The 27,684-nt window shown below is 37.4% G+C and overlaps 3 protein-coding genes across 11 annotated transcripts in view; 2 read left to right on the top strand and 1 right to left on the bottom strand.

Annotated features, from left to right (window-relative positions):
- Nucleotides 1–8,063, top strand: part of CEP290 (centrosomal protein 290) — a 75,885-nt gene extending 67,822 nt beyond the window's left edge. For all 4 annotated transcript variants that reach the window (XM_087723367.1, XM_087723368.1, XM_087723369.1 and 1 more), the window contains 4 exons: nucleotides 5,280–5,353; nucleotides 5,450–5,550; nucleotides 6,292–6,380; nucleotides 6,852–8,063. In XM_087723367.1, the coding sequence (XP_087579493.1) occupies nucleotides 5,280–5,353; nucleotides 5,450–5,550; nucleotides 6,292–6,380; nucleotides 6,852–7,040 (453 nt within the window). In that variant the 3' untranslated portion in view covers nucleotides 7,041–8,063. The remainder of the gene's footprint in view (nucleotides 1–5,279; nucleotides 5,354–5,449; nucleotides 5,551–6,291; nucleotides 6,381–6,851) is intronic.
- Nucleotides 8,064–8,584: 521 nt separating this feature from the next.
- RLIG1 (RNA 5'-phosphate and 3'-OH ligase 1) lies at nucleotides 8,585–20,343 on the bottom strand. Of its 2 annotated transcripts, XM_014075717.2 has the most exons (7): nucleotides 20,210–20,343; nucleotides 19,261–19,378; nucleotides 16,749–16,844; nucleotides 16,161–16,277; nucleotides 14,439–14,636; nucleotides 10,385–10,554; nucleotides 8,585–8,804 (listed from the first exon to the last, which is right to left on the bottom strand). In XM_014075717.2, exons 1-7 carry the CDS (start codon nucleotides 20,297–20,299, stop codon nucleotides 8,622–8,624), a joined length of 972 nt encoding a protein of 323 aa, XP_013931192.1. In that variant the 5' UTR covers nucleotides 20,300–20,343; the 3' UTR covers nucleotides 8,585–8,621. The 2 variants fall into 2 exon arrangements, with proteins under 2 accessions (XP_013931192.1, XP_013931193.1); XM_014075718.2 differs by lacking the exon at nucleotides 16,749–16,844.
- The window catches only part of ZC3H11D (zinc finger CCCH-type containing 11D), a 28,954-nt gene continuing 21,549 nt past the window's right edge, over nucleotides 20,280–27,684 (top strand). For 3 of the 5 annotated variants that reach the window (XM_014075712.2, XM_014075711.2, XM_014075715.2), the window contains exons 1-2: nucleotides 20,280–20,418; nucleotides 23,223–23,306. In XM_014075712.2, coding sequence (XP_013931187.1) covers nucleotides 23,235–23,306 — 72 coding nt within the window. In that variant the 5' untranslated portion in view covers nucleotides 20,280–20,418; nucleotides 23,223–23,234. The other 2 variants (XM_087723372.1, XM_087723373.1) reach the window with 2 other exon arrangements.

Raw genomic sequence — 27,684 nt, forward strand, 5'->3', positions numbered from 1 at the left:
GAGTGGCCATGTCAGCAGCATGGACAAGACAGGCCTTGGTGGAAGAGAACTGCAAAGCAGCCACCTGGGCTACTCCTACTTTCTTTATCCGCCATTATAAGGTGGATAGATACGTGTCAGCAGATGCGGCATTTGGACAGCAGGTCTTTCAACAGGTTCTTCCTTCTTCAAGCTCCTAGCCCAGTCTCATTCCCACCCGGGGACAAATCCAGCTTTGGTACGTCCCATGCATGACCGCTGTCTCCACCAACTTTGGAGAATGGGGTGTTGGTTCTTACCTAATATGCCCCTTCTCGAGGCAGGTGGAGACAGGGGTTATCCCCACCCTTCAGGTTCTGGCCTAGTTCGCAGAGGGAGACCTGGGACCAATCGCAGTGGGAGATCTGGGAGAAACACTGGAACATCAGAGGATGGAGAGCAATTTCATAATGCACAGCAGTCTACTTATCTCCGTCATCAAAGCGGGAGGACACTTCTCAGAGGCGATGACATCACTTTGGTAGACTCAGTTCTATTGGTTACTGAGTTAACCCATGCATGACCGCTGTCTTCACCTGCCTCAAGAAGGGGTGTATCAGGTAGGAACCAACGCCCCATTCCATTCCACTCCTGGTTCTCTGATTATGGGGGGAAAACTTTCTAGAATGGGCATTTCTGCTCAGGAGATTAAAGCTTTATAAATCTTTTTAGAATCATATCAGTGGTGAGTTGCCAATTTTTTTACTACCGGTTTGGGCTCACTCACTCGTGCATGTGCAGAAGCTTCTGCAAATGGGCAAAAGCGTCCGGGTGAGTGGGAGGAGTGTTCCACCACTGCTAGTACCGATTTGCCCAATCTGGGCCGAACTGGGAGCAACCCACCTCTGAATCATATCCTTTTAATTGTTCCTGATTGACATGGACTATTGGTTTTAAACTCTTAGTATTGTTTAATATGGAATTAGGATCAGGCACACTTATAAAAGTCAGAGGACATCTGAAAGGCTCATTCCTTCACAATTGCTCATTTGCTTCACTTTGCAAAGCAATTGTCACTGAGTTCTTTTATATACTTTTTAAATCAGTTTGACAATGAGATTAAAAGTAAGGATCTCTATCTCATAACAGGACAAGCTCCTCTTCTGCAGTAAGCGTTTCTTTTTATCAATTTACAAGTTAAAGAATGGCAGAAAAGAGAAATGACACATTCTCCAGTGCACTGCTCGGAGAGTCCAATGCTGGGTTAACACAGCCTATCTGCCCTTGGACTGAGTGATGTTTTTCTGTTGACCATGCCTCCCTTTGCCTCTGCATGCTCAGTTTTAAAACTCAGTCCGCCCGTTGGGACTGTTTTGGGAGAGCTCCAGTCTAAGGTCAGATAGGCTGGAAAGTTCCCACTTTGGACCACATTTGACTTCTTAATTCAGAAAATTACCTATCTCTTACAAAGAACTGTCAGATTGCTTCAATAGAGGTTTGTGTCGCTTTAAGAGGGCACCCGGGCTTCCCCTGCAGCTGCTGGTCGCAAGGGCTTCAGAGGACGGTAAGCCCTCGTCCAGCGGCTGCTGGCGAGTGGCAGGGGCAGTGAGAGATCTTCCCAACTTGAGCCCAGAGACCTTCAAAGGAAGAAAAATCCCAAACGGAGGTTTGGGAGCCTGCAGGCTTCCTAGATGCTGGCTATTCGGCCGCTCAATTCTGCCCGGCAACAGCAGCGACGGTTGGAGCCTTCACGCACTTTTCAGAGCTGTGAGGCAAAAAGAGTGGGAGGCGGCTGCGCGCACACCCGCCGCCATTTTGGATCATCCCAGAGCGAGGCGAAGAGAGAGACCGCGCTGCTCATGTGGAGAGCGAGATTCTTCCAGCCTTGACTTTGGAGCAAGCAGGAAAAGCGGAGAGCCCATGCAGCCCAAGCAGGAACCATAGCCAGCCCTCAGCGACTGCAGAACGCCACAGCAAGACTGGAGATTAGTCTGGGGAGCCAGCTAAGCGTTTCTTTTTATCAATTTACAAGTTAAAGAATGGCAGAAAAGAGAAATGACACATTTCTTCTGCAAAAGATACCTTGTAGCTTATTTACATTATTTTACTTTTGTAAGCTGAAAGTGGCACACATGAAAATTGAATTGACTTGTGTTAATTTTTTTTTTTTTAATTCATTTTCATTTTCAATTTTGTACATTCACTTATATACTGGATATTTGCAATAATAATATAATAGTAAGGAAAAAAAACCCCAACAAACACAACTCATAAACCCAACCTATCGCTTTCATACACCCCTTCTTCTCCCCCTCCAACTTTCCTTTCTCCCTCCAACGATCACCCCTCCTACTTCCCTTTCCCCTCCTATCTTCCTTTCTCACCTTCCTCACCCTCCTTCCCCTCTCATCCTCCTTACATTCCCCTCTTCCTCCCTCCTTACTTCTCCCTCTTCCTTTCCTCTGCTTCTCACTATGGTGCATTTCTCTATTCCTTACGCCAAAAAGAAAAAAGAAAGGAAAAAAGCAATAAGAAAAAAAAAGAGAAAAATAAAAAGAAAAGATAAGGAACAACAGTATACAAGTGTATTCTTCTTATTCTATATATTGAAACTATATCTCCACCCACCCACCCACCCCCAATGAACCCCCCTCCCTAACCCCCTCCGACTTCCCAGGTCACACACCCGGCACAGTTCAGTACCATTCACCTTCAAAATATCTTATTAACAATAATAATGAAAATAAAATAAAAAGAACACTCCAAAAAAGAAAAAAGACAAAAACAAAAAAGTAAATAAAAAAAAAATTGAAAAATCTTTTGCATTATGCTCAGCCTCCCATCATTCTTAAAATTTAAACAGTGTGAATCATTCCATTTATATTTTGTCCTCGTCCCTTACTTCTTTGATATTTACCCCCATCTTCCTGTAGACTCTCCAGATAGCCTTTCTTAACCTTATATTCAAATATTAGTTTATACAAAAATCAATTTATCTTCATACTTTCGCTACTCATCTTCCTATCCTTCGTTTCACGTCTCCATTCCTCCCAAGCCCAAATTGCATAAGATTAGGATCTCGCTCTTCACTTTAAAATCCTGAGCTTTTTATGTTATACTTCAAACATGTAAATTCGTAAAATGTGTGCCCAAAATCCATACCAGTTCGTTCAATCCCAAGATCCCTTCATCAATATCCCGCTCCACCTTCCTTTCTGCCCCAGTCTTCCCAACTCCATTCATCCCAAACCGCAATTCAAATAAATCTTAGTCCCCACTTTCCTCACAGAAAACACTTCATGCGCAGTTTGGATTGAAATTCAAATAAGTCTTGTAAAAGTCCCGTATAATATCTGTCTAAAATAAGCAATGTTTCTTTCCATTCCTCATCAGTACACAGCTTTACCATTTCATACCAAACAGAAATCCCAAAGTTTTAATCAGTCCAAAAGCTTAGAAAGTATTTTAAAGACGTCGCTGGGTCTATATTCTTTACTCTTCTGCCCTTCCGGAAAGAAAAGGCAACCCTCTGCCTTATAACCACGTGTCCCGCTGCTTTGAAAATATAACTGAATCCTCAGTTTCCGCTCTTCTGCTTCTCCAGTAGGGGGAGAACAACTCCCTCCTTCTTGTAACCAAGTGACTTGCTGCTTATCTTTCCTTCACCTTGTCCTTCCGCGTTTCCGAGTGAATCAAGAAGCCCCGCCTTCAGAGTTTTATAATAAAAGTCCCGGGCTTCCGAAACAGAATTAATACGAAATCTTTGATTTTCGAGTGTAACTGTGATTCCAACTGGAGCTTCCCATTTATACTTTATTTGACGATTTCTAAGTTCTTGGGTTAAGAAAGTATAACCTCTCCTTGCTTGCAGCATCTGAAGCGGGATATCTTTAAAGACGAAAAAGTCGTGGCCATCGATTCGGAGCCTGCTATTATAAAACTTTTGTGAGATCGCGTTTCTGGATTTCTTGTGAAAAATTCTTGTGAAAAAATATATAATTATGTCTCTTGGGAGCTGTCGTTGCTCTGCTACATGCGAATTTTGGCGATAGATTTTTCGAATATTCCAATCAAAATTAAGTCCCGGACCTCCCACCACTTGGCTGAAAGCTTCTACAAAAGTCTGTTTCAAATTTTCTCCTTTCTTTTCAGGCAGTCCTCTGACTCTTATTGCAAACGCCTTCCTGTTATAATTTATCATTGTGAGTTGTGTTTGATTATTAATAATCTCTTGTTGTAAAGCTTGAATATTAGAAGTCAAATTAAAATTGGCCCCCTCCAAAGTTTCCAATTTCGTCTCTATTTCTTCAATATAATCTGTTAAAGTAGACGTGACTTCAAACATATTCGCATTTATTTGGGTAATTTTGGTCTGTATTTTATCGCATAAATCCAACACAAATTCTTTAATTTCTTTTCTAAAGTCATTAATTATTTGAAAGAGAAGCTCCTGTGTCAAAGAATCTCCAGTAGATGGCGTAGGAGACAAAGGCAGCGATTTGGTAACAAGTTCTTTAAGCACGAGGGGGGAGGATTTTTTTGCCTGTTTAGACCTGGGAGACATTATAGATAAAATCTGAGAATAGACAGATAAACAGTGTCTTCAGCTGGTCAGTTCTCAATAAATTATTTGTAGATTTTGCTCATTAATGAGTAGCGGTCTCCGGGGAAATAAAGCCAGTTAATTACGTCATCAATCACCAACACAGTAAAAACGCCATTTTGTATCCCAATTGCGCAGAGAAGTTCAAAGGAAAAACAAGGCTGGTGTTTAGATAATTAAAAAAAAAAAAACATCACAGAAGTGAGACCCGCTCGTATTATCTTAAAAACAATTTATCATTGTCCTGAGTGTGGGAGTCGGCTGTCTAGGGCTGCAAAAAGGCAGCTGCGAAGAACTGGCTGGAGATAACAGCTCAGTTACGCTGGATCCATTCTCTGTTCGCAGCCCAAAAAAAAAGGAAAAGGGCTGTGAACTACGAATAAATCCTAACACCTGAGCTTCTGCCTGTCCCTTTCTGCCAGAAAGGGATGATATCTATTGATCTTAATTAGATATACAGACCAGAACTCTAAGAGGGGCTCCGTTGAGCTCCTCGGCGACAGACTCCTCCCACAGGAAGTCTGACTTGTGTTAAATTGACAGAGTATCAAAATCATCTTGTAAATTTCATTATCAATATGGACGTTAGATGTACTTTTCTCCACCTCAGTTCAATACCTGAATTATTGCACTGAAGTCTATTCCATTGTTTAACTTAGAATTTTGTTATACGGAGAAGTTCCTAATATTAAAATGAAGCTTTTCTTTTCATGTAAAGGCTGATGTCCTCAAAAGTGTTCCTGGGGGTACCAAAACAGAGCAAGAATATGTCAGAGAAAATCAACTTCTCCGGTAAAGCACACAAAATGTTTCTTTTGTAAAACAGAACAAAAACATTGGTAAAAGCTGCATCGATCGACTTCTGCTCTTTATTTTGTTTTCTTATAGATTACCTAATGATCATTTGGAAAAGGAAAACGGAGAACTAATTTACTTGATGGAATCTTCTCAAAATCAAAGAAAACTTAAAGGAGATGACCTTGCAGCTGGTAATATATTCTTACTTATATATTTTAACTAAATAAACCTTTCAAAGAACCATTAGCAGAATTTCATCCATAGAGAAAGGCTGCCAGCATACTCACCAATCAGAGTTCCCAATAAATTACTCCTGATAATCAAAAAACTTTGCTGCATGTGATAAGATCTGCTACTTACATTTGGAGGTGGGAGACAAAATCTTTATGTATTATGTGACTATTAAGTAAAATGTCTTTCATGAGAATAAAATGGAATAAATAACATGAACAGAATTTTTACTCTTTGGAACATAAAAGTTAAATTCGATGATTTTGCAAATCTATTCTACCAGATTGCTTTAAAACCTATCTGTGTGGGCATTTAAATCTAATGTACTCAAATCTCTTACTGCTGGGATCAAGAGACATGGGGTTGTGTGATTCTCCCATAACATGTAAAAAGCCCCTCACCTCGTACCTGTGCAAACATTAAGTAGAACCAATGTTAACTATGATTAAATATTACCTATATGATCAGTGTTGCCATGAGTTGTTAATTATGATTAACATAGTCATGGGAGTTCATGTAAGGTTATGCCAATAACTCTTTTGCATAACTATTTCTAATCGATTATCAATTACAGGTAGTACAGATTATACTGAATACAAAAATTAATACCACACATCTGTTCTCAAACATACTTCTTAGATATATGAAAATATGTGTATTCATTTGCATTTATATCTGTAAACTTCTATTTGAATACTTAGAGAAGACTGTAAACTACAAACTAGTGGCAGAAGTAACAGGCCTCAAGACACAGCTTAAATCTTCAGATTTGGAACAGCAGCGACTTCATGTTAGTATGGTAATTTTTCATTTCATTGGTCATTTGCAAAATATCCTTATGGTTTATAGGCTTAGAAAATATTGTTGCATTGAAATCAATCATTATACAGCATTTCATTGCTAACAGTCACTTTTCAAGTTAAGCAAAATAAAATTTTCAAGACAATTTTCCCTTATATTGTAACTGTAAAAAGTAGAGGCACAATGAAGTTGATGTGAGGAATGTATTAAATACAAACTGTTTAATTCTTGGTTAAATTGATCTTTTGTACTAAACCATTTTTCAAAATATCAGATTGGAACTGTATGCATGTTTTTATTCATAGGGCATGAAGAAACCAAGAATACATTTTGAATATAGGAAAAATGTTAACATGATATAATAGATTGTTATATCTGTTGAAATTAATGGATTGTGCTGAACATAGTTATGTTTCTGTGTGTGTTAGGATTAATCTATAAAGTTTTTTTTTCTTATTAGGAAGAAATCAGAAAACTTAAAAACGAATTGGACCACTTTGATCCAGCCTTTTTTGAGGAAATCGAAGATTTAAAATATAACTATAATGAAGAAGTTAAAAAGAACATTGTTTTAGAAGAGAAATTGAAAACACTTTCTGAAAAATTTGGAGTTCAAATAGACATTCCAGGTAGAATTTCTATTGACTAAATAATACTTGAAGAAACATTTCCAAGAAACTTGCCAATACTGTGTATTTAGATATAAATGAAATATTTGACATGGAAAATGAAGACAAGCATGCTGAGTGAGGTATTTTCCCCACTTATTTTAAAGTCAATAAAATGCAAGTTATTTCTGCTGTATGTAACTTTTACAGTTTCTTTCAAGTCTTAACAAAGTGCCTGCCTCATTAATCTGGTTTATTACTTCCACTAGTTTAAAGACAAAAGTAAAAAAAGATTAAAGGAATTATAATAATGTAAAATTGCTAGTTTTTAAATTGTGCTAATTTATTAAAATATTTATTTTTCTATGTTTGAATATATGAATTGTGACTAAAGCAATATACAACAATCCTAATTTAAAATGTTTAAGACAAGTTATATTGAATAAAAGTGTTACAAACTTCAAGATCATTTTTCATTAGTTAGATGATCTTGAATAAGATAAAATGCTACTTTGTTTTGACAGGATTGGAGTTGTGCTTCATTATATGTGTTCCAGAAAATTAGATGTTCTACGTCAGATTTTAGGAGCCCAAAGGGGCCATAGCAGAATAAGTCACTGCATTAGCAGATATCCGTTCATGATCCTAATGTAAATAAAGTTCTCCTACAAATATTAGTTATTTAAGATAATTAAAATCTCTTTATAAATGAAGAATCTTATCTAAACATTTTAAAAGAGATGCCAGAATGGGGAGTTGTTCCTTAACTGTTCATAATTACTGCAGGTGTTCCTTTCTAAAAAAAAATGCATGGAAGCAGAGAATCAGACTGATTCTATATATTTTAAGTAAAATGTTCTACTTACACTATTCATGACTGATTAATATTGAAATATTATGTTCTCCAATGATGCTAGCAGCATATAAAAACTACCACAATATCTTACTATAAGGTTGTATAGTTTCTAATAGTTTCCTACTTTTTTATGCCTTCACTGCATAAAATTTACTAAAGTAAAATATTACAGTGCCAGCAAAAATGGATACACTATTAGATTTTTTTTTAATGAGGTATCTGTACGTTTAAAACTAAAAGAACCTGTGAGACTAATACTTAACTTTCACTGCTTCAATAAAAAATTGTTGCGTATTTCATCTTTAGAGATTGAAACAGTAAGTACTGTGTACATACATGTGTGTATAATTTTATAGTCAAGGATATGTAGACATAATACATAGCCCCGACCCTTTGGAACGAACTCCCCATGGAGATTCGTACCCTCGCCACCGTCCAGGCCTTCCGCACAGCCCTTAAGAACTGGCTAGCCCGTCAGGCCTGGGGACAAGGATAGCCGCCCCTCCCGAATGATGAATGTATGTTGCTTATTACTTTTATTATATGTGTCTTCGTCATTGTTTCGTATTCCCCCTCCCTGATTTTATGTGAGCCGCCCTGAGTCCCCTCAGGGAAAAGGGCGGCCTACAAATATTAATAAAATCTAAATCTAAATCTAAATACAATTTATATTACAGTTCAACAAAAAAATTAAATCTCTTTAGATTATTATAAATGAAGAAGCAGACATACAAGATGATTCAATGTATTTTCTGAAGAGACCCGGTCATAAGTCACTTATTATATCTCTAAGACTACTAAATCTTTGTCCATCCAACTTTGAAAAATAATGAAAGAGAGTCTTTGGTTCAAAGTTGTACTTGGCTCTACTGAAAGTGACAGTAACTGGTTTTGATGCCAAAGAAGGATCCGCAATTGGCCAGGACAAGCCAAGATGATGTCTGTGAAGCTATTTGAAAAAGGAAAGAAAAGCAGTTAAAATACTGTTTTTAACAGAGTATAATCTATTAATGACAATATTTGCAGAAAGGTATATGAAAAAACAAGCAAAAAATAAGACTATGAAAAGTATTTGAAAGAGATAACTTTACAAACCATGTTACCACAAGCATTAAAGCAGCTATGTCCTTTGAAAGATTGATATATACTGTATATTTTGAAGGCTTTTCTCAGCACTTTCTTTTGTAATCTTTGTACATGTGCACAGAAATTTTCCTTTCCTGGCAGTCTTGACAAATATCTGTATTTGGAGGTAAGAGTAACCCAAGCTCCAGGACATTAGGCTTTCTGAACATTAAAGGGGGGGGGGATCACAATTTTTTTTTGCCATTTTTTTTTAATTTTTTCCCTTCTACACCTTACAGTCATTATATCAACACTTGTTATGTCATCATACCTGTACATGTATATAATATTTTGTTTCTATATTTATACACCTTTATACACAGTTCTATATATATTTATATATATTGTTTTACGGCTTAATTAATTTTATTCTTGTTTTGTAGCCATTTGTACCAATTGTTCCAAATTTTATAATATTCTGACTCTTCTTTATCTTTTAATTTCAGTGTTAATTTGTCCATCTCTGCACAATTCAAAGTTTTTTTTATCTCTGATTCGTCCGAGGGGGTATTATTTTGTTTCCAGCATTGGGCAAATGCTATTCTAGCTGTAGTTAGCAGATGTGTTAATATGTACTTAATTTTCTTTGTATATTTCCCTTTGATTATTCCCAGCAGAAAGATTTGGGGTTTGTATTTTATCTGTTCTCCTGTAATTTCTTGCACTCATTTCCAAAATTTTGTCCAATATTTTTGTGTTTCCGGGCAAGTCCACCATATGTGATAAAAAGTCCCTTATACTTTTAGCCAATCTTGTTGGTGGTAAATGCCAACGATAAAGCATTTTGTACATATTTTCTTTAAGTGCTTCTGATGGGGTTAGTTTATAATTTGTGTTCCAAATTCTTTCCCAATCCACTAGATCTATGTTGTAACCACGCTATCGTGCAACCTTTAACGTTTTCTTCTTCTAATGTTACTTCTAATAAATATTTGTAAATTTTCATTATGAATTTATTTTCTGGGCCAATTAAAATTTTATCTATTTGTTGTAATTCTGTGTATATTCCATATTCTTTTACATCTTGTTTGTATCTCGATTGTAGTTGGAGATATGGCCACCAATCTATATTTATATTTTGCTCCTTTAATTCTTGATTTGTTTTCAAATTCCCTTGGCTGTCTAAAATTTCACTATATCTAACCATTTTCGATAGATCTAGTGTATTGGGATGTGTCATGGCTTTCATGGAAAGTGGAAAGCCATGTCGGTATTTTCATGTAATGTTTTTCTCTAATTTTATTCCAGACCTGTATCAGTGCATCTCTAATATAGTCTCTGTGAAAGTATTTTTGTTTCTTTTTACCCTCTTCCCATAGGAAAAAATGCCATCCCGTTTGCAAATCGTGGCCCTCTAATGTTTGGATAAAAATCACAATTTCTTAAAGAAACTTGCAGGATTACCTTGATTAAATTTCCATCAGGACAATGCCACACAATTCCTTCAATCTTCCCTTCTTTGCATCCATCAAGCCAAGCCAATATGTCATTGTGATTTATTGATGGTGCATTTTTAATCTTAAATGTTCCATGTGGCACAAGAAGGTGTATAGGATGTTTCTTATTTCCTAAGCCTGTTAAAACATTCAGAAATTATTATTAGCATATTTTATTTTATTTTGGAAACTCCTCACAATCTGAATTGTTCCTTTTCTAAAATCCCATTGTATTATGATACTTGCTTCCATAATATATTTACTTCCACCACTATATTTATCTAAGTTTTTCATTTATTTTGTCTAAGAGGTCACTTGGATTGAATTGTCTAATAGTTTATTACAATCCTTTACTTCATCAAAGTTATAGGGCAACATATGTTATTTCTACAATTGACCATTGACTTACCTGAACGGTCCTTCTATGTGTGCTGCGAGGGGAATCCAAGCATGGGTTAACTTTGTCCATTAGCCTAGGGACTGAGTATGTAAATGTTGGCCACGCCTCCTCTGACTGGATGGGTCAGTTTTGTTCGAAGTCAGCCGTTAAAAGATGCATGTCAGTGTCACATATGGCCGTAGCCAAAGCAGGTATTAAGAGTCACGTCCAGAGTAGTCCAGTCAGGAAAATAGGTTAGTCATTGAGTCAGAGTCAAGGTATAGCCCTGGCCAGCCGAAACTGCGGGCGGGTTTGGATTCCCCTTGCAGCACACATAGAAGGACCGTTCAGGTAAGTCAACGGTCGTTCTCCTGTGTGCTGCTTGGGACATGTCGCCTTGGCAGATGGAGGCCAATATGCTTTGAGAGATTGCATTTTGAATTTTTGGTACTTGATGTGCCGATTGAGCCTTTTCAAATCTAGGATGGCCCGCCATCCCCCCCCGAGTTCTTGGGCACAAGGAACAAGATGGAGTAAAATCCTAGCCCCTCTTGACCCATTAGTACCTGCTCTATAGCCTTTTTGTCAGGCAACTGGGTATGGGACATGTGATGAACCGCCTCGGGGGAATGGAGAGAAATTTTAGAGTGAGGCCCAGCCTCACGACCTGAAGGGCCCAGGCGTCGGATGTGGTCTCCGCCCACTGATGAGCGAAGGCCAGGAGATGCCCTCTAATGGGTTCCTCCCCCTGTGAGTCACCGCTACCTCCAAAAGGACCGGTTGCCAGCTCCAAGAAATGGCCTTCTAGCCTGGGATTGCGCCTGGGTCTGCTGGCGACCCCTATACCTGGCCCCCTTGTGATCCTGGCCGCGGTCCTGTGACTGGGAAAAACCTGTTATAGTGGGGAACATAGGGAGCAATAGCAAATCCCGAATCCCCAGCCCGAAAGGGCTGTCACCTATTATAAGGCTGTTGTCTCCTATTGATGCAACCACTGGTGGAAGGGAGAACCTTACGCTTATCTCTTGTCTCAATGAGGATGGGATCTAGGACAGATCCGAAGAAGGCCCCACCCTTGAAGGGCATGGACGCAAGGCGCCACTTAGACTTGACATCAGCCTGCCAATGGCGAAGCCACAGCAAACGCCGGGATGCCACATTAGAGACCACGGCTTGAGAGGCAACTTTTGCTGCACTTAGAGTGGCATCCACAGAAAATTCCAAGGCTGCCATCAATTTGGTGATATCTTGGTGAAGGCGCATGTCCTCTGGGGCAAGCCTACCCTGCAACTGTTTAAGCTAGACCAAGGATGTCCTATTAAAGAAGGACGCCGCAGCAGCTGCGCGTAGGGCCCAGGCCGCAACCTGATGGGTCTTACGAATGACTGTCTCGGCCTTTTGGTCCTCAGCCTTCAAACCCTCAGAGATCTCTGATGGAATTAAAGCTGGAGAAGTAAGGGCAGCAATAGGAATGTCTACGGTGGGGAACTGTAGAATACCTTCCAATTCTGGAGTAGAAGTGTACAATTTCCTATCTCCATTGCTGGGTGGGGTAACCACAGTCGGTTGATCCCACTGCTTTTGAATCAGAACTAGAAATAGCTTGGGCGAGGGAATACCCTCCTGCAAGGCCACTTGTTCAGCAAAGAGGCGTTCAATTGCATCCAGGCCCTCTGCTGTGCTATCCTTACAGGCTGCCTCCCCCATGTGGGTGGTGGTTTTAGCCTTATACAATAAGGACTTAAATTGAGAGTGTCGAAACAATCCAGGGGCAGTAGGCTGATCCAGGGGCAAACCCTCATCATCAGAAAAATCCCTGTCTATAACCTCACCTTCCTCCACCAAGGCTGACTCTTCACTATAGACTGAGGGCAGAGGTGAAGGTGGGTCTGTCTGAGGAATAGATGAATCCCCCTGCACTGCCTGGGGACCAGGCCCAGTCTGGGCCCCAGTGGCTCTAGGAACCTGGGCTCTATGATGCAGCTCCGCATCCACACCCCTAGAAATAGCTGCAGAGATCATCTGGTAAAGATCAGGAGGAAGGCCCAACTCTTGGCCTTCCACCGGCCTGAGGCTTGCAGCAGTAAAAGTGAAAGTAGCAGAAAGCCCTGCACGTGGGGGCGAGCGGGCTGAAGCCACACTAGCTTCCGATATGATTGGGGGGGATTGGGGCCCCAATACCCCCTCCGCAAAAAGGGTGCCCAGGGCAATTGTATATCAGGAGACCAACCCTGTTCTGTAGGGCATACTGGTGAAACTCGTTGCGGAATCAGGACCGGGGGTGAGCAGCAAGGTGCCCCAGAGGCTTTAGACGCTGCCTTGGTCTTATCCTTGTGTTTATGGGATTTATCCCGAACGGCGGATGAGGCCCTAGTAGCGGCCCTGCCAGGCCTTGGGCTAGCTCCTCCCTCACCGGGGAAATGGGGCTCACACACGCGCTCTACAGTACCTCCGCAAGTGGACTGGTCAGCCATTGCAAACAGGGAGATTTGAAAGGGCTCAATCTCACTTAATATTGCAAGCGCCACGAATTCGCACCACCGCACAAGGCACCACGTGAGACAGTAGCTGTGCTGAGACGACCTCCTCACTAAGCCAGCAAGCTGCAAGTGAGGGAAAGAGGAGGGCCGTCGGAACAGTGCCGATGCCTGGGTGCGAAATTACACGCCACGCCTCCTCCGGCTGTTTCCGGTGCGCGCACAGAGCCTCAATCCAAAATGGCGACTGCCACAGAAGGCACGAAATTCAAACTGGCAAGCCTCTGAATAAGTGCCAGGGAGTTGTGCAAGCTCACAAGCACCGTGGCAAGAACGGCTGCAGCTCCGTTCAAAGGTAACTACCACGGTGGCACGGAACACCTGGAAATTAACTATGCCGCACAGGTGGGTCGCTCCCGGCGCAGGGTGGCGAACTAGCCCAGGATGTGCGTAAACAGTAAACGAGGGAAACGGCACCCCAACTCCACTCTTGGAAGCGTTGCTGCTGCATCCACGCACAATGAGCCTGTGGACCTCGCAGCCCCCAATCCCGGGTGATAAATCCGACGACAAAAGGTTTTGGGCTGGCAGTGAACTGCCGCATCCACCTCCGATAGCAATAAATCAGTTTAACACCTCATTAGCGATCGTTGAATCCAAGAAAAGATGAGAATTTTGTCAATTAATCTAGAGAAAATTGAGATACGTCTCTTTAGGCTGGACTGAGTAAAAAAACTGACCCATCCAGTCAGAGGAAGCGTGGTCAACATTTACATACTCAGTCTCTATGCTAATGGACAAAGTTAACCCATGCTTGGATTCCCCAAGCAGCACACAGGAGAATGAACACTTTCACAAAATAACCTAAATACTAGAATTGGAAAAATAATTCCTGTTGCTTAATTCATTAGTGCATGTACACAGCACCTGTCTGTGACTCTTTAAATTTTGTCATATATGGCTCACCCTTACAAACAGAGTCCATGCTGCTTTAAACAATTCCAGACAAATGCTATGTTCACTATTTGAAACACTGGATTACCTTTCTAATTAACTTCATTACACTTTTACTGTGCATTTTCATTTCTACATTATTTGTAATTTTAGTATAATGGTTTTGCTATATTACCTGATTTTTTTTAAAAAAAATGAGTTGAAGCGCTTACCATATGGATTTGCATTAATATTTGTTCCAATAAGTTCTAGTGTCTGCTCTGTAAATTCACTTAAAGGTACTGAACAGATTTCTAGAAGATCAGGTTCCTCAGCATGATGCTTCAGAATGAGACCAAGTTCATATTCATAATCAACAGCAGAAGAATGCCAACAATATAGTTTGCTGTTTTTTTCTACTGGCACCCAACCTGATTATTATGAAACACAATGTTAGTATCATTTGATTTGATATATGAATAAAAATATTAATGAGGTAAATATAAGTTTTATTGTACAGAAAATGAGTGATTTAAAAATAAGCACTAATCAACAGTGGGATTCTACTAAGATCCAATTTTATTTCAATTCAAAAAGGAAAAACTCCATAGCTTATTCTTGTGTTTTCAAATAACAAAAAAAAATCGGGAAACATGTTTTTTTTTTAACTTGGAGCACAGAGGTATTCAAGATTAAATACTCCTACTAACTCAGAAGTCAAGGAACTACATGACTCACAAAAACTTTTTAACATTTAAAAACCACCGTCATCAATAATTTAAGAACAAACAGCAACCTGTCTACTATAATGCACTTTTTAGGAACCAACCCTCTGACTATCAGAGTGACTCTGGCTAGTGTACAGTTAAAAACATTTTGAATAATGAATGTGAGTATAAAAACAAGATTTTCATGGTAAGGATTAATATTCTACTCTCAATTTAACTAGGAAATATTTAAAGCATGATTTGTTAACCTGCAATTTTCTTTCAAACAGTATCACAACAGAATATCAAACTTGTAAGAATTAGTGCAATTGTTGAAACTTGAATGATTTACAGATATGTGAATTTCACTTTTCAGAATGCTCAACCAGCAGAGTCAGTGCTGGGAATTCTGGGACTTGAAGAGTGCCCAGACTGGGAAAGGTTAATCTTATGGTTATGGTAAATAACCATAGCATTGCCTCTTACCAATTTTTGGTAATTGGTATATTTGTTGACAGCATTAGTAAGTTAGTTGGAAAGAATTCTATTTTTAGCATAGTGCAGACCTCAGTCCATTAACAATTTTTGCTCTGAAATTGTGGTGAGCAATTCTCAGGAAGGGAATGTATATTTTCCAGGTAGCTGCTTACATATTAATGTTTCTTTTGCTTGTATTATTTCCAAATGGAAAGATGTTAAATGAAAATCTTCAGGATAAGATGTTTTGCTCAATTCACCTGAATTCATCTAGTTTCTCCTCCCCACAACATAATTTATCTTTAAAATAGAAGGGAGGACTTAAGATCACTGATAAAATGATAAAGGAAACAAAAGGTTTGTTTACCTAAGATTTTCTTTTTGGAGAGGGAAAAATAAACTTGAAAGTTCATGAAAGAAAAGTTCAAAATGAGAGAAAGGAGTATTTTTCATGACATATTTTGAAGATCAGGAAGAAATAGGATTTTCCTAAGAAAGATAAAAAGAAGAGCACACAGTTCCTTTTCTTCTGATCAAGTAGGCAGAATTAACTTTGTACTTTCCAATCTGATGTTGTACAAATCACCACATATAGATATCCTTTACGTGATACAGTACCATTATATCTCTAACTTCATCTAATGTATAGATTTTTCTAAAATGTTTCTCAGAGTAATTTCTAATTAACACTAAAAATGAAATCTTTTTTAAATGAAAGAGGACTTTAGATGTTTAGAATAGAATTTTTCATATTAAATGATATTTTTATACCTGGAATGTGTCCATTTTCATCAGGAAAAGGCTTTCCATTGTAGTACTCTATTTCCTTGGCTGGAATCCAGCATTCAGGGACAGACCTGAAATCATCTTCAATATTCCATGTAAATCCTGTAGGCAAAAAGTATGAACACTTTTGTAAAAGTTACCATCTAACTATCTCCTGCCTTTCAACAGGTTTACAATTGAGGGTAAGTAACAAGTAGCAATTTGGCAATGGCAAGTCTTTCTTTTGTGTCAATTTTTCATTGCTATTAGGTTGCAAATATGACAAGTACTGATCTGCATCTACTTTTGCTGTCCCATTTAAAGTTTCTGAGGTTATTTTCATTACTGTCACTGACAAAATAACAATCAAAGGATATTCAAACTACTTTATTTATTTAGCATATAGCATATTATACATTCAAACTACTAATTCATTGTAGCTACAATCAGAACTTGATCAAAACATTTCAACTTACTGCTAATCAAGAATTGACATTCTCTACATAATTCTTCAAGGACAGAGGGAAACCTAAGATGAAATGCCTTCATGATCACTTTTTTCTGTTACAATGTATATCAGAAAAATGCCCCTACCTTTTGAGCGTTCTGCTGAGTACATAAACTGCTTAAACTTCTTCTCGGCTTGCTTGTTTGGTTTTCTATCAAGTCGGGCCCAAAGGTATGGATGACCTACAATGAGATTGAAAGTTTTATTTTTTTTTTCAATTATTCCATAAACAAGATAATGTGAGAAGTTGTTGAAGCAGCATGTATCTCCAGAAATAAGTCAATGTGATATGGGCGTATAAAAATAATTCATACTTGGATTCTATAAGTGGATGCACCATTTTGAATTGAAATAATATTAAGATTAATCAAGCATAATCCAGATTTTTCACTCTACATATTTGCTTGATATGAGCCGAGGTGGCGCAGTGGTTAAATGCAGCACTGCAGGCTACTTCAGCTGACTGCAGTTCTGCAGTTCGGCTGTTCAAATCTCACCGGCTCAAGGTTGACTCAGCCTTCCATCCTTCCGAGGTGGGTGAAATGAGGACCCAGACTGTGGGGGCAATTATGCTGACTCTGTAAACCACTTAGAGAGGGCTGAAAGCCCTATGAAGCGGTATATAAGTCTAAGTGCTATTGCTATTGCTTTCCTGAGTCTTCTAAGTGTGCTTCAGTTCTGTATTGTAATCTACACATTTCCAATTGTTAGTGTTTTGACTTATAGCTATCATGCCTTCCAGTTGTCTCATCTCTATATTTAGTGACAAGATAAAGAAAATGGAAACAAGAATCATCCTTATCGCATATCCTCTTATTCTCAACCACTATAATTCCAAATTCAGTAATTTATAGTAGCTCATTTGTTCACTGTAAAGTGTCCTAAGAATGATCACATGTTCTGTTGGTTTTAATATATTCCATATTCAATCATGATTCACAAAATCAAAGGTCTTGCTATATCCAGTGAAACAAAGGCAAACCTATTTCATGTACTCCTGTTGCTTTCTACATTATTTTAAGCTAGCTATATTCTATGCAGGATTATTTTTCTTAGTAATATCTTGACAAAGTTTGCTTACATCAGTGCAATGGATGAGCATCTGTACATTTTCTTCTGTCAGTATTCCTTCCTTTTTATTTTTCTGTCTTTCATCAGAATCACTTAACGCTGATGTTCACTGAACATCCACACCATCACTAATGGGTTTTTTCAGTTTTGATCTTGTTATATATCTTCACATAATTATCTCCAGATCTATTATTGAAGTTTGACACTTTCAGATCTTTTTCTTAAAATCACTGGAGCTACTGAACCCTTCTATTCCATCAAAGCAACAGTTTCCCAAAAAAGGACAATATGTTTTACAAGACAATCCTGCTGAAATGAAACGTTTCTTCATAAACATTGTTTATTAATTTCATATTAATATTAATTTATTAATATTAGAGTATGTCCTCAAAATCCTTATAATATATCAGAATAGTATTATAATTATCACTAAATGAAATTTTACACAGAAGTGAACATGCATATTAGAAATCTAGAGTTAATTTATAAAAAGATGACTGGCCTACACATGCTTGGATATTTCTGTCCTTGTTTACGATTAGTTGTCATATTCTAACCTAAGAAATTATCCAATAATACAGTCTCATACTGGTGTTTAGCAACAAATTGCATCTAGTTGATCTAAAAAAACCAGATCCTGCAGTTGTGGGAAAATGCCAGGAAGAAAAAACAATGGTTGTAAGATGTGCTGTTTGAGTATAATGGTCTTCCGCTAAAAGGCTGCAAGATAAAAATTCTCAGATATGGCTACATTTGGAATTTCTTGGGACAAGGTAACCATCTAATACTAACATTCAGGACCTTCATAGACACACTTCTATGGCTTAGACAGCAGATACTTCCACATGACTAGATTGACAACTACGTTATATATACTATTCAAATTGAAGTGTACTAGGAAACTACCGTATTTTCCATAATATAAGACGTACTGGAGTATAAAACCAAGGTTTTGAAAAGGCAAATTACAAAAAAAAGGTTTTGCTCTGCAAACTTCCCTTTTTTGTTTTCAAAAAAAGGGCATGAATAGCCCTTAAGAGGCTTGTAGAATGCTCATGGGGGGGGGGGGGAGACGACGACTAACAAGCAAAAAATGGATGGATGAAGCAATGGGTGGAAACTAATCAAGAAGGGAAGCAATGGATAGCCTTTAGGAAACTTAGAGTGCTGCGGTGGGGGGGGGGGATTTCTGCTCACCCCAGCCCCCAGGAGCTCTCTGAAAGCCTCCTAAAAGCTATGCAGGGCTATTTTGGTGAAGGGGACGGGGTTTCAGGAGGCAAAAAATGTTGTATTCAGTATATAAGACGCACCCAGATTTTCAGCCTCTTTTTTGAGGGAAAAAAATACATCTTATACTCCCAAAAAATACAGTAACCCGGGCATTTGTTTGGCATTTTTCTGTACATGGAAGAGGAACATCCTAACATTCTGAATTAATCATTAACAAAATTGTGTGGGCTACCTGTACGCACATGCATACATAATACCTAGTACAATAACATTTTTAATTTGATTTTTCTATATTACCTTTGTATGCAGTTATATAACAGCAAGTTCCATCCACCTTTTCTGTTGGGATTGCACTGTATATATCTGCAGCTAAAGCCTTTTTATTAATTGAGTTGGTGGCCAACACTTTAAAAGTCTGAAAAGAAAATGATCATTGTCAACTTTTTGGCAAATGTAGTCTTCTTTTAATACTTTAAAAAATTATATCAAAGTTTTTTTTTTAAAGGATGACCGCAGTAAATAATAAAGTAACTGAGTCTCCATTTGAAATTAGAAACATAACCAGCAGAAAATTAAAAACTGATGGAGGTGGAATGTTTGTAATAATCTAATGGGATAAAGTTGTTTAAATCTTCTGAAAAATCTACTTGTCCAAATAGCTTTCATGAAGTAAATGTATTCAATTAACTGATGGTAGCTGCAAAGTTTTGTACCAGCAGAAATGTTTGGTGGAGCAATATTTTGCCAGCTACATTATTCTCCCTGAAAAACCTAATCCCACAAGGAAGTAAAAATCTGAGGAGGCGAGTTCCAATTTGCCAGCTTCCTTTTGAAGGCATTTCGCTATTTGTAAAGTATTTGCACCTTTAAAAAAAAGGCCTATCAGTACCTAGGTATTTCCCAAGGACGCCGTCTTGCGTATAAAGCAGCTTCTGATACCTCCGCGAAGCAAACGTGGCAGAGATTTTGGAAGAGGTGAAGCGACTCTACCTCTCAATCCAAAGTCCTTTCTTGCCGCACATCCACGGCAGTTTCACGTGGGCGTGCTGCAAAACTGGGCGAGAGAAACCGGCGCGAATAAATTCTCCCTGCAGACGCTGCAGGTTGTTTTTCGCGGAGCCAGCCTCGTGTCTGGTTCTACTTAGACCCGCGACTGGTCCGGAAAAGTCAATATCCGCTTGAGGTTTTTTTTTCTGACAGGCCCGCGGTTCCCCTTCACCCCGGCGGGTCACTCCGACCCCAGTACCTGGCGCTCCCGCTTGGCCGAGGGCTCCTCCTTCACTTGAGTCACGAAGAGGCAGGGCACCTTCTGCTGCACCGAGCCCAGGCGGCTCATGGCCCCAGGGACGCGGCCCTTCGCCACCCTGCAAGCGGGAAGCCTCCAATTTTCAAGCGCTGCGAGCCGCTTCCGAGCCCGGAGGCCGCCCTCCTTGAGCGACAACAGACGCGGCGGGGGTAAGTCTCACTGAAAAGATTTCTGGGAAATGTAGTCCAAGGCCGGGTCGAGATAGGCTCCTCCACACCTTCGCGGGTGATTTACTCGCTGAAATAGAGGAGGCGAGTTCTTTTGATCGCAGTTTTCATCCATTTTTCTTCCATCAGCCTTTACCAAACAGGTGCCCAATCAGATGTATTAAACTACAACTCCCAGTCAGCACGACTAGGATGTTAATCTGAAAGGGGAAAATATTACGTAATACAAATAACCACTTCTTTGTTACAGCTTTAAATTTTAGAAGTTGAGTTAGCATTAAGAACTGACCTCGATCTTAGTGGTTTAACCCTTAAAACATTTCACAGATTTTTTTAAAAAAAATGGTTCATATGAAGAATTCATAAAGATGCATTTCGCGCAATCTAGAATCTAGATTAATATTTAATAAGAGGTTTTTTTTAAAAAAAAGTCATGTACCTTGCAATAAACTCAAGAACGTTTATTGGTTTGTATCCTAAAAAAAAGTACGATAACTTTTAATGCTTCAACAAGATATTGTGCCATTTAGAATCATTTTCCATTTGCCTTAAATATTTGGAAATAGTTATTATTTATCAGTGAAGAATATACATTATTTTTTTAGAATTCACCTGCTTGCATTTACATTGTATCGTTCTTTGATACAATAAAATTTAGGGTGGAAACTTGTATAGGACTAAATAAAAAAATCCAAATCCAAGGGTAAATGGTGGTCCTTAAAATGTTTTCAGGCCAAAGATGGCATGTCTACAGTGATTCACGAACAGCAGTGTGAATTTTTGCACTTACATTGTCAGAATGGCCAATATTGATTTTGCAATACCACCTAATGTCAGGTTTTATTGCTTTATACAGATGACTGAGTTACATACAAGGGTTAAAACAGAAAAAAAAATCACATATAATCCCAGGTACCCAAAGATAAATAGCTCCATGCACAGAAAAATGGCACATTGAGTTTATTTGTTTACCTGATCCAAATGCCTGGGGAAATAGCCAAGTCTTTAAAGCCTTACAAAAGTGTAAATGTAACAGAATTGGGGCCATCCACATCTTCAGGGTGACACTGTTCCACAGAATCTTTATCTGAAGAGCCATTCAGAAATGCTGCATTCATTATACAGAGGCCACCCTTGATAAATTCTGCATGGCTTCTATAAGATATACAAACAGTCTTTTGATTCATAAACATTCCTTGTAAAGTTTTTGCCTGTGCAACTAATACCATGCTTCCAAAAGTGCTTTGAAATAATGTAAATAATTATATTCAATTAAATCATTATTTTTTACCACTCCCATACAGTAGAAAGATATTTACACTATTTTACCTTTGTTACCATTTCTAACATTTATTTCTGGCATAGCTCTTGTACACTTAGCTACTTAGCTACATTTAGATCAGCAATTGTTATTATTTATTTATTTTTATCATGAGTTATTTTTATAAATAGCTCAAGGAACAAAGATACCTAATCCTCTTTTTATTTTCCCTACAACCTTCTGAAGTGGGTTGAGCTCAGAAAATGACTGCCCAAGATTACCTATCCACCTTTCGTGGTTAAGGCAGGTCTAGAACTCACAGTCTCCTGGTTTTTGGCCTGGTGCCTTAAGCTAGTGGACAAACTGGCTCTCACATTCATGATTATTTTCAGGTTCCTTGAAAAAATATATGCTTTTTTAAAAAATAATAATTTAATTTTTTTATTATTATTTTCCTTCTTGGAAAAAAAGCCAGTTCTTGAACTCTAAATATAAAATTTCTAAAGAAATATGAATTTACAAATTAATAACATAAATATTGTGATGGGACCTGCACCTACTCAGCAGAAATAATGTACTGCTATGTTATTCTATTCATGTCTCATATATTGTAACCAATCTTTTCTTTATGGTATCTAAAACCTTATGGTTAATTCTTGATTGTTACCACTGAGAACTGATTGATTCCACTGGTTTATAAACAAATGCAAGAATTTTTAAGTAAATAGATGCTTTGTTATTAGACGTAGGTAGAACTAATGCAAGCTGCAAATATTAATGTATTATAAAATGAAACCAATTGGTTTACTATCACATGATATCTTTATGGTCTTTTTATGACATCTCGTACATTGCATTGCATGAATCCTTAGGGTGAATCTGCTTTATGAGTTCCAGTAACTATTGCAAATGTTTTTGCCATTGTTCAGTAAGTCCTTCTTTCTCCCACAAGAAAACTCAAAGCTAACATTTTTGATTGGTCTTCTTAGGATATTTTTTCCAATATTTCTGTGCTTTTCTTTCTAACAGAATATTTTTCTCAGCCAACCCAAACAATGATCCAGACAATGAGCTTTTCAGGACCTGCATTTAAACTATGCCAAAGAAACAACAAGCAAAGAACTATTATTTTCATGCAATTAAGCATCTATGCCATAGCCCAACATGCTCTGGCAATACTAGTAATTATTCAAAGACTTCCTGTAGTCTCTGTCCTACATACGTGTGTATTATTTTATGACCATTATAAAGATTTGATCTACTGATATATGTGATAGTATGATGGTAGATAAGCTTAAGAACCAAATCATTTAAATAATTAAAATCCTGGTAAATTGGGAGTTACTGATATAGAAAGGATGAGGATCTTTACTCTCCTTCTTGACTCATTCTCAGTTCTGTCCATTAATTATGAGTTTTAGAAATTCTCTTAACTGAGTTCTATTACTTTCATACATTTATGTTATGTTGGAATAATCAGATGAGTAGACAATGTGGAAATTGCTGTCTTCTTCCTGTTTTCCAGCACTTTGGAACAATGAAAATAAGTGAGCTTCCCCAGTTTGAGGGGTCATATGATGTCCTTTGTGATGATGTCATAAGAACTAAGGTAACAATGAAAGAAATTCTGGAAGTTTGAATTTGTGCACTGTCTAGCAACCACTTTCAATTTGTGAGCTCTTCAACAAACCTTAAGAAGGTACCGTCTGTTTTACAATTAATATAAGAAGCTTTTTGGTTAAAACTATCAACTGGAGGTTTCCCTTTAAGAGGAAATAGAACTTAGATCCTGAATTCAGCTGTACTCAGAACAAAAGGGAATATTCTTCCCATACATGTTGATAATTCCAACATTTATGCTGAGACCTTTCTAAAGGCAGTGGAGTAGAAGCACAAGAGGTGAAATGACAGAAGTTGGGGATGACTGTTTTTTCTATGTTCATTCAACCTGTGCGAAGGTAAATACTGCATAATTTATAATGGATTGCATCTATTATATTGTCCTGTACCTCCCAGTTTTCCAAATTGTAAGAAATGCCAGGAATACTGTCACAGACACAATCAAATTGTTTTTTAAAAAATTGAAAGTAATTTGCAGTTACTTTCACTATATATATTTTCATTGTCTACATAGAAAAGTAGCAATAAAGGTTATCTTATTTTATAAAACTGCAGCCTGAATTATCTTGGAATGAATGGTCATTGGAGATTTTTCAATACTAATTCTATGGCACATCAAAAGGAAACTGAAATTCTTTCAATCATCAGTAATATTTCAGATTGAGTCATGGCTGTAGCAACTTTCCTTTCTTCTTCCAAAATTACATCTGCATTCCACAGATTTCTCTTGAATTCTAAGTGCTGTCTATTTTCCTCTATCTCATATATCTAAAACTGCCAATAATTTCCATATTTTTCATCTCCCCCCCATTTTTAAGCCTGAAAATTCTTTTATATTTAATCTTCATGAATGACATATTGATATTCAGAATTCTAAAAACTGATGACTGCATAATTTACTTTCCAAGGAAATTAGTAAATTTCAGCATACATTTATACTTTCCCCCTTCACTCCAAATAGAAAAAAATAGATAACATTTCTATGACTTTTTATTAGGTTTATAACTACCATTCCTTTCCTGCAATTGCTCAGAGACACTAAGGAAGCACACACAGTATTATCTAGCATACTATGGGTGTCAAACTCGCCCTGTCACATTGCCATCACATGATGTATTGTGGCCTATGTGTGACTTATCCAGCCTGTGGGCCGCCACTTTGACACTCCCTGGTCTAGCACAACTGATATGGTTAGAAAGGCAGGAATATGAAGATGGCAAGCCCTATGAAAAATGAAAGAAAAAAGAAAATGAATGAATAGAAGGAAGGGTAGGGTAGGTAAAAAAAGTAACAATGTAACAAAGACAAGAATAAACAAAGTAATTTCCAACCTTCATCACAACAAGCATAAACAAATTTAGTAACCTTTAAGCTTACAAATAATTATCTCTTCACCCCATTTAAGCCATCACTTGTTTTGGACAAATCCATAAAGCATCATCTTTTCAGTCCTAGTATCAGCAGAAAGTCCATAAAGGGATGCCAAAAGCATATCTTGTTTTAACCTTGATCAAATAACCAAGTTTTATATTCCTTTTGTCTAATAGTCTTAATCTTTAGTTCATTCAAATGTTGTCATAGGATCTCACCACCCTTCATTTCTTCTGGGGTTTCTTTATTACTGATTGCCCATAGGTAGGAATCTTGTTAAATTAAAGCACACTATGCATAACTAATAGATACACCTTGAAAAAAGTTAGGGAGGGTACACCCCAAGCCTCTTTCTGTATATCAAAGTTTCCTGTATTATTTTCCTCTTTGTTCCTTGGAAAAGAACATGTCCTCCTGCGATTTTGCATCACATTCCGCCACAGGTTTTAACAAACTGCTTTTGTAAATATGGGTTATTATTTGTATTTCCCCTTTGAATTTTAATAGCCAATTTCTTTGGTAAATCTAGTGAAACAATCTTTACCAAGTCTTTTCTTGGTCTGTCAGTTGTAAATCTATTTTCAATACCATATCTACATCAATTTGTTCTACATCTATTATTTCTTCAATGACATCTTTTGAATAAAGTCTGTTCATGGAAGCGGACATTATTACTGATATTGGTGAGATTGTGGCTATTAATTTTTGACTCCATTTTTCAAAAATCTCCTTTGGTATTTTCATTGTTATAGCATTTTGGATTTTATAGATTTGAATATTTTTTCCTCTACTTGAAATCTTTAGTCCCCTCTATTTCCAGTTTTTAAATATGAAATTGCTTATCTTTGTATAGAACTGTATAAAATAGATAAATAAAATATGTATATAAGGCAGATATACAGTATTCCTATGACACACTATTTATTTGTAAAAGTTTCAATATTCCAAGTTTATCTAGACTCTTTAGTTCATTTATAACCTTCTAAGTTATATTTGCCAAATCTTATTTAGCTTTTTGCTGTTTATTTAATATTCTTTAGGTTCTTAAGTTTATAGTTTTTATTTTGTTTTTGTTTTCTTTTGTTCAACACTAAGGATAAACTCCCTGATAAAGACTTTTCAAACTGGTCCTTTCAAAGATTTCTGATAGTTTTAAAATAGTTAACTGGCAGTTTCCAAAAGTGGGTAGTATTTTGTTCCAATTGTATTTTATCCAATTCCATTTTAAATTGTTTTTATTAGTTTTTAGTAATAATTTGTGTCTGGAACTCTGCACTTTGATATGGCCCAAGGGCTAATCAATAAAATAAACTAACAAAGTAAACTCCAAAAATAATTAGAAAGTGAGATTTGCAATCTTGGTGTAGTTTAATTTTTTTTGCTGTGGTTTGAGCAAGATGGTCAATTCCTTTGTATATCCATGCTCAAACTCACAAAAGGCCATTGTCCTTATGAGTAGCAGCTGCACAGAGCACATATTCTCTTCATATCTGAAAAGGTTGCAAGGAACCTTATAGATTCCTTGGCCTTTACCATAGTTGTCAGTCCTTGTATCTTCAGTTTGCCATACCTTCCTTGGAAGTCCCAACTCTCTCTCTTTCTCCCTCTCCCCCTCCTTCCTTCCCTCCCCCCCTCTCTCCATTTGTTTTTAAACTTTTTTACCCATGTCTCTTTTATATGGTTGCATAATTTTTATTTGTAAACTATTCAGTTGCCTAGGTGAGTTGCATGGTGCATAAATAATAAATAATAAAATATATTGTTGGAGTCAATTCCTATGACTTAATATATAATCCTAGATTTACCAACTGAGATAAAGATGTTTATAAATAGTTGTTCTAAGACCATAGATTACATATTAATTATTTCCAGTATAGATGGGCTCTCTTGATTGTTTTGAACATAGGATAATTTCCTGGTTTATATAAGTAAGATTGCAAAGGTAAAGACTAGGGTATGATACAGCAGTAAAAAAGAAATAAAGTAGAAAAATACTGATAAATGCTTCAGGAATATAAAATTGATTATCTTTTGGGGAGGGGTTTAGCAATCAGAAACAGATTTATCCCAGTACTTATGAAAGATGTGAAAATGCAGCATTCAGATTGGATTACAAGAAAGCAAAAATTGTTATCTGAAATGGGAAAAGAGTGCTGTCATTCTGGGACGCAGTGATAACATTATTTAAAGAATCAGAAGCCTGTGCTTTCGATTGCTATCCTTGGTTATCTTTTTGACACTCCTGGGAACATCCACTTTAAACCATTCAAAAGAAATTCGCAATCATAGGGAAGACATTTTCCATCAGTAGTTTTCACTGTGAAAATTTAAAAGCCAGTACTCCCCCAGACAAGCACATTGTGCTTATTTGGGGGAGTACTGGCATTTAAATGACCAGGACTCAGAAAGGGATTTAAAGGCCAGTTCTCCCCCAGACAAGCACAATCCCAAGCACACTGTAGATGACTTCACAAATGGGAACGAGATGTTTGCAACCAAATTGCCAAGCAAGGAGCTCAAACCAACAACATAATGTTCAAGGTTTCCTGGTTGTGGTAGTTAATCTAAAAAAATCCATACCCAATTCCTCAATTTTCCTCTGAAATCATATCATCATGTTGATAATTCTGTTATTCTCACCACTTCTAAATTTGGAGGGTGAGGAGATGATTTTGTGCTTGGTCCTAGATGGCTAAATAAATTTTCTACTTATTTGCTTACTTTGAATACAATATCTATGGCATGCTACTTTATAGCAATAAAGTATCTCATCTTGTTTTTAATGATGTTTAGTGTATCTTCTTCTTATTATCCACAATGGAACTTCTGGTTACTACTTAATTTTATTCATTTCCCTTGAGTGAAAATTGTATAGTAGCTGAGCTTACTTGACAATATATAAATTAATTTGTAGATTCTCTGGGCTTTCTGTTGATATTTTTGCAGAAGTAACAAAATCAGAATGCCAAACTATAATAAATTGATAGGCTAAGGTT

This window comes from Thamnophis sirtalis, unplaced genomic scaffold (genome assembly GCF_051295495.1).
Source record: "Thamnophis sirtalis isolate CommonGarterSnake01/CBP01778 unplaced genomic scaffold, rThaSir2_p1.2 scaffold_9, whole genome shotgun sequence".
In the NCBI taxonomy this organism is placed as follows: domain Eukaryota; kingdom Metazoa; phylum Chordata; class Lepidosauria; order Squamata; family Natricidae; genus Thamnophis; species Thamnophis sirtalis.

Bases quoted from the DNA above. Each gene is read 5' to 3' on its own strand.
- RLIG1 (XM_014075717.2), bottom strand. From the start codon at position 20,299: ATGAGCCGCCTGGGCTCGGTGCAGCAGAAGGTGCCCTGCCTCTTCGTG. The intron at 16,278-16,748 runs GTAGGGGCATTT...TTTTGCCTACAG, and splicing joins CTCAGCAGAACGCTCAAAAG to GATTTACATGGAATATTGAA. The intron at 14,637-16,160 runs GTATAAAAATAT...CATAATAATCAG, and splicing joins TGAAAATGGACACATTCCAG to GTTGGGTGCCAGTAGAAAAA.